The sequence below is a fragment of the Lithobates pipiens genome, unplaced genomic scaffold (genome assembly GCF_037356315.1).
Source record: "Lithobates pipiens isolate NorthernLeopardFrog02 unplaced genomic scaffold, aLitPip1_a1.2 Scaffold_8, whole genome shotgun sequence".
NCBI classification, from domain to species: domain Eukaryota; kingdom Metazoa; phylum Chordata; class Amphibia; order Anura; family Ranidae; genus Lithobates; species Lithobates pipiens.
Window position 1 is genome coordinate 26,586,138 of NW_027507903.1, and position 16,437 is coordinate 26,602,574.

General features: G+C 41.7%; 1 protein-coding gene across 1 annotated transcript in view; it reads right to left on the reverse strand.

Annotated features, from left to right (window-relative positions):
• The window catches only part of RGMA (repulsive guidance molecule BMP co-receptor a), a 96,354-nt gene extending 82,797 nt beyond the window's left edge, over positions 1–13,557 (reverse strand). Inside the window, exon 1 of the mRNA XM_077473874.1 lies at positions 13,397–13,557. Within this exon, the coding sequence (XP_077330000.1) occupies positions 13,397–13,452 (56 nt within the window). The 5' untranslated portion in view covers positions 13,453–13,557. The remainder of the gene's footprint in view (positions 1–13,396) is intronic.
• Positions 13,558–16,437: the final 2,880 nt, after the last annotated feature.

Below are 16,437 nucleotides of genomic sequence, written 5' to 3' on the forward strand. Positions count from 1 at the left end.
TAGAGATGGTCACAGACGGCAGACATGATACTAGAGATGGTCACAGACGGCAGACATGATACTAGAGATGGTCACAGACGGCAGACATGATACTAGAGATGGTCACAGACGGCAGACATGATACTAGAGATGGTCACAGACGGCAGACATGATACTAGAGATAGTCACAGACGGCAGACATGCTTTAGGAGTTGCTGGAGACCCGAGACATGCTTTAGGAGACAGTCATAGACTGGAGACACATTACATGAGACTGCTAGAAATCACTGCAATAATAGGGAGATAAGGAAACAAAGATTAGTGTCTGCAGGGGCCCCGAGGGCCACACAAGAAGTGCCAAAGGGCCGCTTGTAGCCCCTGGGATGTAGGTTGGGCACCAGGTATCTACACCCATGAAGTGGCTTTATGAGCTAGCTTTATTATTTTTGGTCTATTCCCTCCAAAATCAAATCAAAGAAAGAAAACTGGACTGTCTACAGCTGTGAAGTGTGATCCAGGAAGCAAGAAACCCAAAAATGTGCAGACCATACCTACTTGATCCCCCACAAAGTCTGCTCAATCAGGGGCATTCAGTATCTGGGCTCCAAAGTCAACACATCCCTTAGGGCCCAGTCACACTATTGTGCACGCTTTTGTGTGTTGATGCATGGGCACCATAACACAAATGAATTGCCATTCATTTGAAATGACACAACAACGCATATACATAGTGCAATGAAAAGCACTTCCCCTTTAATATAGTCCCCATTACTATAGTGCTGAATTGGCCAAAAATCTGGTAGGTATCTTCTTTCCTTTGTTGAGGCTTCTGGGAGGTACCATTTGAAGTGAATTGGCTGCCTTAATATAATGCAGGAGAAAACACACACAGTGCGAATGAGGCTCTTAAAGCTGAACTCTGGCCAGATAAAAATAATAAAAAAAGAGACACAAAAGTAATGCAACTCTGCAATTCTGCAATCACTAAATGCATCAATGTATTTTTTTTTTTTTTTTTTTTTAAGAGAAACCAGTGCAAGTACATACATTTATTCTGCAATGAGCCTCCTGCAGTCCCTGGGCTGGGCTGTAAGTGTAACAAGAAGCCAATGATTTTGTCTGTACCAAGGAGCACCCTGATAGGAGGAGTGACAGATGATCTCACTGTACTGCTTCTCTGCTCTATTTGTGGGGGGGAAAAAAAAAAAAAGAAAAAAAAAAAGTAAATTTTGTTTGGAAGCCACGTCGCACGACCGCACAATTGTCAGTTAAAGCGACGCAGTGCCGAACTGCAAAAAGTGCTCTGGTCAGGAAGGGGGTAAAATCTTCCGGGGCTGAAGCGGTTAAAGCTGAATATTGCGGCATATGCTGGTTCTTTGGTTTTTATGGGCCATTCATTTTCACTGTGTTATTTCAGTTTTGCCAACCTCCCGCAGCATTTTACTGACAAAACATGGGGAAAATTTACAGACGGAGCACATTTTCTTTTACTGACAACCTGAAAAATGACAGAACTCCTATTAAAAAGGAAGACAACCAATATTTAAACCATATAAACACAATATGGAAACACTGACGATACCCATAACAAGTAATTTTCCTGATTTACACTTAAAAAGTCAACACAGCATGACAAAGTATCAGCCCCTGATATTTTACAGACAGTTGGAAAAAAATAAAAATATATCAGTGATTTTTACAAACTGTCCCTACATTTACTGACGGCTGGCAACCCTGTGTTACTTGTGGCTTGAGTTCCGCTTTAAAATATATGTAAACCCCAACAACAAACTTCTTGTATTTCCTTCATTAGTCAAATATATAATGAAAGTGTTTTTTTAGATAATAAAAAAAAAAAAAAAAAAAACACACCAAACTGTTGATCTTGCCTAAAATCCATTTTTTTTTTTAAACTTTTTAAAAAGGTTTTTATATTATTAACTCCTTCCCACCCAGCCACAACACCCAGAGTATTTACGCCTGGGGTGCAGGAAAGATCAAGCGATCATGTGACCAGTGGCAACTGGTGCTCCATTTTGGTGGGGCAAACAAACCACCCCCCCCATGTTCGGTTGGTAAACCCCCGCACTTACCCCATCTAGGTCATGTCCTCGGTGTCTCCTCCTTGGCGGCTTTCCCTGTGTCTCCCGTCTCGTCGGCAGTCAATACGATCGCTTCTCTCAGCCAATTGGGTCTCAGGACCCGCTTCCTGATTGGCCAATCAGGAAGATAAATCGAGAATATCAATTCACTATAGTCACACAACTGGGTGGGCTCAGGTCACAATGCTCTGCACCCAGTGCCCACCTTTTTTTTTTTTAAGCCAATTAGAGTCTCAGGCTCCAATCATGTGCTTAAAAAAATAAATAAATAATACCCCATTATTTAAAATTGTCCGGTGCCCTGCATGTAGATTAGGGGCTGGGTGCATGGATTGGGGGGGGGGGGGGGCGGTGCCCCTGCGCCCCCCCCCATATGGACAAGCCAACACTGCATGTGACCACTGTTATTGGATGTCACAATTGTTATAAGTTCGGGAGAAGGTCCCTCCAGCTCCTGACCATCACTATAAACCAGGAGCTGTCTTTGAAACGCGCAGTGGGAGTGCTCTCAGCACAGAAACCTCGACTGCCCATGGACACACCTTTTTTTAAACAAATTTGTTAGCACTTCTGCCTAGCAGCACTGGGGTCATTGGTTTGAATCCCAACCACATCTTTACCCACCTGGAGTTTGCATGTTCTCCCTGTGCCTGCGTGGGTTTCCTCCGGGTACACCGGATTTCTCCTATACTCCAAATACATGCTGGTAGGTAAATGGCTCCTGTCTATATTGGCCCTAGTATGCATATGTATGAGTTAGGGATGAGTCAGGGACCTTAGATTGTGAGCTCCTTGAGGGCAGGGACTGATGCGAATGTACAATAGATATACTGTATGTAAAGAGCTGCATAAAATTGACAGAACTATACAAGTACCTATAATAAATACTGTAAATATGCATTATGTGGGCAGTAGCAGGTTACATTTTAAATAACCTAAACCTTGAACATTATTCCAGTACTATTCTTTGCACTGTTGTTGGAATATTAGAAACTTGTGTCTGTATCATATGATGTCATTGTATCAGAGGTGGAAGTATTAACAGGCCACACAACTAGTTATGGGAGTAAATGGCGATGTTTAATCACTATATAATGAATGTGCTTTTCTTCAACATGGATAACGTGCCACAGCAGTGTCAATGGTAAGAAAATGCACCCAGAAGCAATTCTTGACAGCTGTAATGTGATTACAGCTTAGTATCGAATTAGTGGTCTTGGCCTGTTACTGTAATTGTGAAAAACTGCAAAACACACAATACAGCGAGCGGCAAACACAGGCAACTTGTTTCCAAACCATCCTTCAGAGCTAGGTGCAGGAAAAAGCCAGCCAATAGCGCTCAACAAGAACCATATGCTAGCCTGTTGGAGGAAGACATAAGCTAAGCAGAGGTAACATGTGGCTCTCTGGGTTCTGTGTAACTACAAATCACGGCATGCTCTAATAGAACCAGAGCTTTTACAACAGCAGAGGGGACACAGATTGTATCCAATGATGTACATTAAAGTCTCTGGATCTGGCTTATCATCTGGTTGAGCAATGGAGGCCAACGGAAGTGTCGGACAATGGAAGCAAATGGCTGTCAACAGGAATCGTATGCTAGCCTGTTGGAAGACATGGACTATCTAAAAAGGCAAAATGTGTCTCTCTAGGTTCTGTGGAAATACAAATCACAGCATGGTCTAATGGATGGAACCAGAGCTTCCACAACAGCAGGAGGGACACAGATTGTCTACAGGTCCCCATTGATGCGTATGAAAGTCTATGGATCTGGCCATGATGTGGTTGGGCAATGGAGGCCATGGGAAGAGTCGGACAATGGAAGCCTATAGCTGGCAACAGGAATCATATGCTAGACATGAGCTACCTAGAGGCAACATGTAGCTCTCTGGGTTTTGAGGAACTACAAATCGTAGCATGGTCTAAAAGAGCCAGAACTTCCACAACAGCAAAGTCTCTAGATCTGGCCATTAACTGGTTGGGCAATGAAGGCCAACAGGAATGACATGCTAGCCTGCTGGAGGAACACATGGGCTACCTAGAGGCAACATTTGGGACTCTGAGTTCTGTGAAACTACAAACCAGAGCTTCCACAACCGCAGGATAGATACAGATTGTCTACCGTTCCCCACTGACACACAGTACATGAAAGTCTTTGGATCTAGTCATTATCTGGTTGGGCAATGGAGGCCAAGGGAAGGGTTAGACAATTAAAGCCAATAGCCGTCAACAGGAATCGTATCCTAGCATATTGGAGGAAGACATGGGCAATGTAGAGGTAACACATGGCTCGCTGGGTTCCGAGTAACTACAAATATCAGCATGATCTAATAGAACCAGAACTTTCACAACAGCAGGGAGGGACACAGATAGTCCACAAGGCCATATTTATATTATAAATATACACATATACACACACAAAAGGTGTATGTATATATGACAGTTTCTGAATCTGACCATTATTTAGTTGGACAATGGAGGCCAACAGGAGGGGTCAGACAATGGTCTGTGGGGAGAAGGCTGTAGGAACTCTAGCAAACCTAATTTGATCACTACTGTCCTTGTGATAAGCCAACAGAGCCCTCGTCTATAGTCATCAACAGGAAAGCCATCCAGGCATTCCCGTTCATATCCAAAGCTAAAAGTCTTCCCAAAATGCTTAGATGTGCCACATCTACCTTTCTTTGATATCCATAACCAGCTAGTCTTCTCGTTTTGCGGTTTTACACCAACTATGTAGGGCAAGGATCTCTACAGTTAAACCTGATTGGGTGAAACGCATTAAGGGGTGGTCCTGGGGTGGGGACTGGTATTGTGGTTATTTTATGGAATAAACTTTGATTATAGTGCCATCGGTGTGCAGTGTCTCCCATTCCTGTATTGTATTCGGAGCATTGGAAGGTTCCCATTTTCCCACCCAGAATTCAGATGACAGTGAGGGGGTCCAGCATAAATTAATGTGTCCTGTCATCGTTATGTAGGGTAGGGGCTTACCTAAATCAGGCCAGGTCAAATCTCAACCAGAAACCTGCCTAGAACTACAATGGGGTGCTGCAAGGTTCTAGGCCCAAGGGCCATGAAAGAAACAACCAAGAGCCACGAAAATGACATGCTATTCCACATATTTAACCCAAAGTTCAATGCACTTGCCACATCATTTCTCAGGTTTCTTTAACCCTTCACAAAAGATTCTGTCAGGTCATTGAAATACTGCTGAAGATCATTGAAGTAGTTGGTGCTACTACAGTGATAGCTGCAATCTCCTGGGTCTTGCTGGGGTTCTGTGCAAGCGGGCTTCCCCTCTGCATACTGACCACAGAGGCGAGTGGCTCGCTGCCATTCGTAAGTTGCCTTGTATTAAAGAAAAACAGGGCGTTCTCTGGTTTAAAAGGATGAATGGAGGGGTGGTGACATTGCAATCTTCACTTTGTCCAATCACAGAATACCTTGTATTTCCAGAAAATAAATAAAAGTCATTCTATAAAATGGTGGCAATGCCTTGCAAGCAGCCCCCTGTGGCGAGTATGCAGCGGTGAAGCTGCTCGCACAGAACCCAGAAGATTGAGGCCATCATTGTAGTAGTGCCAACTACCCCAGTGGCTCATCAGATATGAGATATCTACAGTATACTTACACTGTGCCAAGCTGGGCCAATTTAAAAATGCAATATAGATCATACCTGAAGCTCAGCTTTAAAACAAATGTATTCTTTTTTTAAATGTCTCCCAAGCAATCAATATGTAATATACATTTCCAAATCATTTCAGAACGTAACATAATGATGATCTAATGGCAGTTAATACTTATTGCCGATTACCTTTTCAGCAGTCCTATAGAAAAACTGACAGCTGTTACTTAAGTCCCTAAAGTATACAGCCCATAAAACCTTTTAGTGTTAGGCATAGGTGAAAACAGTTAGAACCTCTGTCATTTTTTTACTGCTATCCAGGGAATGTTTCCCGTTCTCACTTGCTGTCATAGTGACAAGAGAAGAACCCTCCAATGGAGCCTCAGATAGCAATAAAAGCCCAACAGGAATGATACATTTTCCCCAAAACTAAAAGTTTTTGCTGTATTGACATCTTAAATTTAAAGGGCTCATGCACAAAAAAAAATATGCTCCAGTGTAAAAATCATGGTGACTTTTGCATATCCAGGGAGCCATAGGTGGCACATACAGGTGGTCACATAGGTAAATGGCTATACTCAGGTAAACGGTTGGATTCACAGTCACACCTATGCATTTTGCTGATTTGCACTACAGTCCATTTAACATGGTTTCCTATGGAACACATAAATCTGCAAAATGCAAAAAGGCACTAAAAATGCATAGGTGTGAATTCAGCCTTACAACGCACATGACGCATTCCCAAATGCAAAGTTCTGCATTTGGGAAATAGGTCATACGCACACCAATACTGAAGAAGAGGGCATTGTCTATCCCCATGCAAATACTGACATTGAGAAAAGTGTGTACCAGCACAGGAATTTCAGGGATTCTTCAGCAGCCAATCAGGACCATGGGGAAGCACGGGGAGATGAGAAATGTGTACCGTATCATGCCTGCTATTCAGTCTCACTATTTCCTTACATTTTTTTTTTTTTGTTTTTTTTTGTTTAATGCGGGTTTATACCAACCCATCACGTTTGGAGCATCGTGATGAAGAGCAGAAGGACACAATGTTGAGGTCACATCTACTTTTGAAAATCATATTCGCAATACCAAAATCGATCGGTAATGAGCTTTTTGCATGGAAACCACCAACTTTCTAATTGGAAGCAGCATGGAGTCAGAAACTCGCTGCGGAGTGTCTGGACACTGCAGATCATCAAGTGACCACACCCTGAGCAAGTTTTGTACTACATACTAGAACTTATGTTATTGGGAGTTCTAATAAAATAAGTGATTTTCCTTTTTTTTGTCCTTTGAATACAATTGTGATTGAAGGCATTTTATAAATTTTATAAATAGATGATACCGTAAATACATTGATCTATCCGTCCATCCATTTCTCTTTGCATCCAACAACCTGTCCATCTATCTCTCCATCACTGTATCCGTTTATCTATGTCTCTGTCCATCGATCTGTCCTCCCATCCAGAGAGCCATGCGTCCACCTATATATCAATCCATATGTCCATCTATCTGTCTGCCCATCCATCTCTCCATCAATGTCTCTGTCCATCCATTTATCTATCCACCCATCTATCCATTATCTATATATTTCTCTTTGCATCCAACAATCTGTCCACCCATCAATCCATCTCTCAAATCACTGTCCATCCACTCATCTATCTGTCCTCCCATCCACCTGTCCACCTATATATCCATATGCCCATCTATCCGTCTGCCTATCCATCCATTATGCCACATACACACGACCGGACTTCGACAGACTAGGTCCGACGGTCTTCCCGATGGACTTTCAACAGATTTCCGACAGACTTTCTGAACAAAAACGGACTTGGCCACACACACACACAACCGGACTAAGTTGATTTGAAAATCTGTTTATTTTGAATGTGATGGCGTAAACAGGACCAAACAAGGAAGTTCAATAGCCAGTAGCTGCCCTTGCGTTGTATTTGGTCCGTCGGACCAGCACACAGACAAACGGTTTTCCAGATTTTGAGTCCGTCGGATAGATTTGAAACATGTTTTATTTCTAGGTCCGTCAGACTTTTGGGGAAAAAAAAAAAAACAAGTCTGCTGGAGCACACACACGATCGAATTGTCGATGGATTCCGGTCCTCCGGACTAAGTCTGCCGGAAAGTCCGGTCGTGTGTACGCAGCATGAGTCTATCTATTAATTTGCCCCTCAATCCATCCACCCACAGATATCATCTATCCATCTGAATATCCTACCTATCCTTCCATCTATCTATATGTATAGCCTATCTATCCATCGGTATGTATATTCTATCTATCCTTCTGTATGTATATCCTATCTATTCATCCATCGACTATACATCCTTCAACATTAAACAACTTTTTATGTATCTACAGTTCAGTTCTTTGCAGCACAGCTGCTATGCAGTTAACCAGCTAACATTTTGTACAGAACTCCGCAGGGTGCATTCACTGGGAAATATTAGCATTACATATGCCTGCTAACGGTTCTTGGAAAATGTACAGGTTACAGATATCCTGAGTCTTAACAAAACCAAAACTCACCGAGCTGAAGATACCGAGCATGCATTTATTATCATATATACTGATTACTTCCAGTAGGTGGCAATATTAACCCTAACCTAAGAAGTACAAGCTTTGCCTTCATCATACAGAAGCCATTTACATGTCATCACAAATCCTAAATATAAGGGTTCATTCCTAATTCAAGGATAGGGGCAGAGCCATGAAATGGATCCCTCTCTGACCCGGTAGCCAACTATGTGCCCGCTGCTTTATAACACAGATACAGCCTACATACATAGCAATTGATAGACATGTGCATATGGAGGTTTCAGGCTGCTTAATGTCACATATGGACACTATTGCTTAAATAAGATTTTGAAACAAGGGAATGGTTATTTTCTCTTGTCTTTAAAAATTAAAATATTTATTTAAAAATTAAAAAAAAAAATAAAAAAATTGTAACAAAACATGTCCTGCTTGAATGCTTTCCCTGAATCGGTCTTTAGAAAACAATCAATACTGAGGCAGAATAGTTAACTAAAAAAAAAAAAAAAAAAGAGAATCACTTTTTTTTTTTTTTTAAAGGATTGCAGAGCCATTAATTCTCAATCACGCAGCTTGTTTCAGGCTTGTTATCCATGGTCAGTGCCAGATGTAGAATCCATGGCTTGCAAGGAGTAGGGCTTGAGAAACCGCTGACCAGGTCTAGTTATCCTGCCTCGTTTCCCATAGAAATATAAATGGCTGTGTAGCTAGAATTTTGCAGCGGTATGCGCACAGCTTGCACACTTTTCCTAAATCATTGGCATAGGGAAAACAATCAATTTTGAGGCAGTGCAATTAATTAACCATCCAGAATCAAATTAATCTAAATGACGCCACCTGCTAGTGCCCATTTCCTAGGGGAGCAAACAGAGCAACATAGTCTACTGTATAAATACAACTGTTACAATTTTACAGTCCCTTTTTTTAAAATGTGATATAGTATCACTTATAATATTCTTCCTCAGGAATATGCATTATATTGTATATATCAACGAACGATTAAAAAAAATATATAAGAGATTTGCCAACGATCAATCATTTTCTTGTGCTATATGAGAGATCTGCCAAAAGTGAGTCATTTTATTATAGTGTATATGAAATTGGTTATCTCCCAGCATGTGCTGTGGCCAATTAATCATGAAACGGAGCGTTACACGGCTTGCCCATAACTTCTAAACTGTCTCCTTTCCTTAGAGTAAAGGACCAAAAGACTTGTGATAACTAAAATGTCAAATGGAACATTGTGGGAGAGAAGGGCAAGATACCTGTTAGAAGGAATGCCAAAAGAGAGGGGAAGACAGAGCGGGGTGGGCACTGGTAGAAAAAGAGGGATAGGGAGCAGAAAAGAAAAAGGAGAGCTGGAAAGACAAAGAGGGGGGGGGGGGATTGAGGGGTGCATACAAGAGAGAGAGGACTGAGGGAGTGTGTAAGGAGAGAGAGACGCAGAGGCGCAGAGACAGAGGCACAGACTGTCTCTGCGCCTGCCTCTGTCTCTGCGCCAGAGACTGACCCAGAGACAGACGCAGCGACAGAGACAGACGCAGCGACAGAGACAGACGCAGCGACAGAGACAGACGCAGCGACAGAGACAGACGCAGCGACAGAGACAGGCGACAGAGACAGAGACAGGCGACAGAGACAGGCGACAGAGACAGGCGACAGAGACAGGCGACAGAGACAGGCGACAGAGACAGGCGACAGAGACAGGCGACAGAGACAGACGACAGAGACAGACGCAGCAACAGACAGACGCAGCGACAGAGACAGACGCAGCGACAAAAAAAAAAAAAAAAAGAGACAAAAGGGGGGGGGGGGTGTCAAGGGGTGCATATAGGAGAGAGAGAGATATGACAGAGGGAGTGTATGAGGGAGAGGGAAGAGAACAAAAAAAAAAAAAAAAAGGGAGAGAAAGAGGGATAGGAGTGCAGAAAAGAAGAGCTAGAAAAGACAAAAATGGGGGACCAAGGAGTGCATATAGGCAAGAGAGGGGACATGGGGGGGGGGGGGTGTGGAAGGGAAGGGAAAGAAAATGAAAGAATGGATAAAGGGAGAGAAAAAGGAGGAAGGCAGACGAAAAGAAGAAAAAAATAGAATGGATAAGGAAGGAAAAAAAAAAAAAAAAAAGAAGATCGATAAAGGCAGACAGAAAAAAAGATAAAAGAATGGATAAAGAAGAAGAGGCAAAAAGAAAAAGATGAAAGGATGGGATAATGGAGAGGAAGGGACAGACAGCCAAAGAACAGGATGGAGAAAGATTGTAAAGAAGGAATAAGACAGAAAAAAACAAAAAAACAAAAACAAAAAAAACAGACAGGCATACAGAAATAGGAGAGAAAGGAGTTGATTAAGGCTAAAGGAGTTTTAAAAAATAAATACATTTTTTTGAAAATAGTGAGATAAAGAAGAGAAACATGAAAGGGGTAAAGAATAATGGAAGAAGAGATAAAGTTAAAGAGGAAAAAACAATGAAAGAGAAAATTGAACAAAAAAAAAAAAAAAAAGAAGACAGAGGTAACAGTAGAAGCAGTTGAGTGAAACAGGATAAAGTCTGGAGATGTACACAACAAGCCTCAGCATATAAAGCACATATAAAAAGTGATATAATGTACATTTTCCAATGGATTTCACTATAGAAGAGGTAAGCTTGATTACTGCGGCTCTTATTAAAGTTAGCCCTGATAGATAATGCTGCACAGTACATCTAGATTCCCCCTCACTGTATGCTCAGTATACCATCACGTGTTATTTTTTTTTACATATAAAGCACACGTTAACATAAGAGCTGGAGATTATATATATATATATATATATACACACATACATATATACACACAAACACACACACACACACACACACACTGGAGAAAAGACAGGAAAATGACACAGATAAGACACTGGCAATCTACAGCCATGGCCGATGCTGGGAGGAATACAAAGCAGCACCCTACAAAGACCATTCCAAACCATGACACCTGTGTGCTGGTGCCTGCATTCACATAAAATGATATACATAAAAAAAAAAAAAAAAAAGTTAAATAGGCTGATCACATGCATTGGACCTGTCCATGTCACCTGTCCATGTGCTGCATTTACATGGTGAACATATAGACATTGTGTTGCTTAACACAGAAAAGTGCCCAACAGCCAGCTGTGAGCCAAGCAAGACCAACCAATAACGTATAGGAAGGCTTCCCTGCTGAACATCATTCAATGTCTTGTTACAGAATATACTAGAAAGATAGCATATAAAACAGGTAAACATCAGCTAAACATAAACTACAGCAACAAATCTCTCCGATTTGCCTCCTTTTGGTCTGAGATAGAGATTATATAGATATATACACACACACCAGCATTTGAAAGCGTTTTAATCTATCTGCTCCACAAGTGCAAAAAAGTAGCTAATCTAGATCCAGAGATGATAAATTCCTAAACTCCCTGCCTCTGGACTGTTATCAGTTAGCACTGTTCCTTGCTACCTGCATGGACTGCAAAACACCCCCCCCCCCCCCTTGGAACCCCTGGACAGTTATCATTGTTCCCTGCTACCTCCATGGACTACAACCCCCCCCCCCCCCCACTGTTCAGAAAGCTCTGGACTGATATCAGTTAACATTGCTCCCTGCTACCTCCATAGACTACAAAACACATCCCTCTTCCTATGGAAAAAGAGAGAGTGGTGTCTTAGTCCCAACACAGTATTATGTCGTCTCAGCACACTTTCTAGCCTAGGGTGACCATGCTGCTCAGTAAGGTTGTCACCTTAGGAACTTAATGACAGGTTAAAATAAAATAAAATAAAAATGCATTCACCACTTCTATTGGTAAGCTGCATTACTATCAAATTTTGGTCCTGTGTTTAGATATGTTTTAACTTCCATTAACATCGAGAAGAGATGAGATCACAATGTAGCTGGTCAGATGTGGTCTCATTTAATGCTGTACTCCAGTTTTATACATGGTAGCTGCTGCTATTATAATATTACTATTATTGTTGTTAATACTAATAATCATCATCATCTTCATCTTCTGAACAGTTACAAATGCATAGCTACTGCTGTCATCATCATTACTATTAACAATAATTGATCTTCTGAACAGATACTAATAGAGAATAGATGGGAACACAGATCACAATGTAGCTGATCAGATGTGATCCCATTTAATACAGTACTCCAGTTTGATACATTGTAGCTGCTGTGATTATAATATTAATACTAATCTTATTAACAGAAGTAAATGCATAGCTGCTGCTGCCATTATTATTAGTAATCAATCTCCTGAACATATATAAATAGATACATGATAGCTGCTGTTATTATTTGCATTAACGTTTGATGAATTCCCTGAACAGATATAAACATGATAGCTGCTGTTATTTATTATTAATTTTATTAGTATTTTTTTTTTTTTTTTTTTTTTTATTATGATGAACCTTCTGAACAGATATATAAATATATATATATATATATATATATATATATATATATATATATATATATATATATATATATATATATATATATATATATGATGGCAGCTGCTGCTAATAATAATAATAGCAGCAATCATATATATTTATATCTGTTCAGAAGATTCATAATATTATTATGAATCTTCTGAACAGATTATATATATATATATATATATATATATATATATATATATATATATATATATATATAATAGCTGCTGTTATTATTTTGTTGTATTATGATGAATCTTCTGAACAGATATATACATTATAGTGATTATTATTATTATTGATTATGAATCCTGTGAACAGATGTTACAAGCAGAGCTCCTGGTGAAGTATTATTGGAGATCCGGGATAGACTCTCATCACCCGAACACATTCCAAATCAGTTACTTTTAAAGCATGATATGTATCCAATATAAATATAATAAGAGTTGGGAATAAAAGCCCCCCATGATCCCCCCATTACATAGCAATCAGCACAAGGGACATTCCAGGAAAGTGACTATAGAAGGGTGGTACTCCCGGGTGAGGGTCCCCCCTGTGCGGTCCTCGGGGTGGGAGGGAAGGGGACCCCGGTGTGAAGTTGATGAGATCGGGGGATGTATGGGGATAGTAGTGATAAGTCAATGGAAGGCAGGGGAGATCTCACTCACCTTGTCGGCTTCATGAGCCTTCCCGACCCGGGGGGTCCCGTCCTCCCATAGGACATGCGGCGCTCATACGGGGGGCTCTCTCCTTCCTCTCCCCCGCATGCTGCACCGACCCGGCGGACACGGAGACTGAGCGGAGAGTACCGAGCCGGACAGAGAGGAACCGCCCACCGCCCCGCCCACCTACACTCTGATCGATCCACTCACTACAACATGCAGACATATATAGACAGACAGAGCCACAGACACAGAGATATATAGACAGACAGACATATATAGACAGACAGAGCCACAGACACAGAGATATAATGGACAGACAGAGCCACAGACACAGAGATATATAGACAGACAGAGATATAAAGGACAGACAGAGCTACAGACACAGAGATATAAAGGACAGACAGAGATATAAAGGACAGACAGAGCCACAGACACAGAGATATAAAGGACAGACAGAGATATAAAGGACAGACAGAGCCACAGACACAGAGATATAAAGGACGGACAGAGCCACAGACACAAAGATATAAAGGACAGACAGAGATATAAAGGACAGACAGAGCCACAGACACAAAGATATAAAGGACAGACAGAGCCACAGACACAGAGATATAAAGGACAGACAGAGCCACAGACACAGAGATATATAGACAGACAGAGATATAAAGGACAGACAGAGCTACAGACACAGAGATATAAAGGACAGACAGAGATATAAAGGACAGACAGAGCCACAGACACAGAGATATAAAGGACAGACAGAGATATAAAGGACAGACAGAGCCACAGACACAGAGATATAAAGGACGGACAGAGCCACAGACACAAAGATATAAAGGACAGACAGAGATATAAAGGACAGACAGAGCCACAGACACAAAGATATAAAGGACAGACAGAGCCACAGACACAGAGATATAAAGGACAGACAGAGCCACAGAAACAGAGATATATAGACAGACAGAGCCACAGACACAGAGATATAAAGGACAGACAGAGCCACAGATACAAAGATATAAAGGACAGACAGAGATATAAAGGACAGACAGAGCCACAGACACAGAGATATAAAGGACAGACAGAGCCACAGATACAAAGATATAAAGGACAGACAGAGCCACAGACACAGAGATATAAAGGACAGACAGAGCCACAGACACAGAGATATAAAGGACAGACAGAGCCACAGACACAGAGATATAAAGGACAGACAGAGCCACAGACACAGAGATATATAGAACAGAGCCACAGACACAGAGATATAAAGGACAGACAGAGCCACAGACACAAAGATATAAAGGACAGACAGAGCCACAGACACAAAGATATAAAGGACAAACAGAGCCACAGAGATGTAAAGGACAGACAGAGCCACAGACACAGAGTGAATGAGTGAGTGACTTGTATAGCGCTACCTATACAAACTGAATCGCCTCAGGGCGCTTTTTCTTGCCACCATCTGCAGAGATATATAGACAGACAGAGCCACAGACACAGAGATATATAGGCAGACAGAGCCACAGACACAGAGATATAAAGGACAGACAGAGCCACAGACACAGAGATATAAAGGACAGACAGAGCCACAGACACAGAGATATTAAAGACAGACAGAGCCACAGACACAGAGATATATAGAACAGAGCCACAGACACAGAGATATAAAAGACAGACAGAGCCACAGACATAGAGATATAAAGGACAGACAGAGCCACAGACACAGAGATATAAAGGACAGACAGAGCCACAGACACAGAGATATTAAAGACAGACAGAGCCACAGACACAGAGATATATAGAACAGAGCCACAGACACAGAGATATAAAAGACAGACAAAGCCACAGACATAGAGATATAAAGGACAGACAGAGCCACAGACACAGAGATATAAAGGACAGACAGAGCCACAGACACAGAGATATAAAGGACAGACAGAGCCACAGACACAGAGATATATAGAACAGATAGAGCCAAAGACACAGGCTCAGTTCACACAGGGGTGACTTGTCCAGGTGACTTAGCCGCCTGACAAGTCGCACTCCGTTCTGTACTATGGAACCATTCTAATAGGAGCGACTCAAGTCGCTCCGACTTAGAAAAAAGGTTCCTGTACTACTTTTGGGGCGACTTCAGGTGACTTGCATTGACTTCTATACAGAAGTCTTTTTGCAAATTGCCGCTGAAGTCGTGTGCAGGTCGCGTCTGTTAGTCACGCTGCAAGTCGTGCCGCCCCTATGTGAACCGAGCCACAGAGTGAGTGAGTGAGTGACTTGTATAGCGCTACCTATACAAACTGAATTGCCTCAGGGCGCTTTTTCTTGCCACTATCTGCAGAGATATATAGACAGACAGAGCCACAGACACAAAGATATAAAGGACAGACAGAGCCACAGACACAGAGATATAAAAGACAGACAGAGCTACAGACACAGAGATATATAATACAGAGCCACAGACACAGAGATATAAAGGACAGACAGAGCCACAGACACAGAGATATAAAGGACAGACAGAGCCACAGACACAGAGATATAAAGGACAGACAGAGCCACAGACACAGAGATATATAGACAGACAGAGCCACAGACACAGAGATATAAAGGACAGACAGAGCCACAGACACAGAGATATAAAAGACAGACAGAGCTACAGACACAGAGATATATAAAACAGAGCCACAGACACAGAGATATAAAGGACAGACAGAGCCACAGACACAGAGATATAAAAGACAGACAGAGCCACAGACACAGAGATATAAAGGACAGACGAGCAACGAGCAACAGACCCAGAGATATAAAGGACAGACAGAGCCACAGACACAGAGATATAAAGAACAGACAGAGCCACAGACACAGAGATATAAAGGACAGACAGAGCCACAGACACAGAGATATAAAGAACAGACAGAGCCACAGACACAGAGATATAAAGGACAGACAGAGCCACAGACACAGAGATATATAGAACAGACAGAGCCACAGACAGAGATCTGTGTCTGTCTAGGTTTTTTTATTTAAAATTTGGCGTGGAGAGCCCCCCC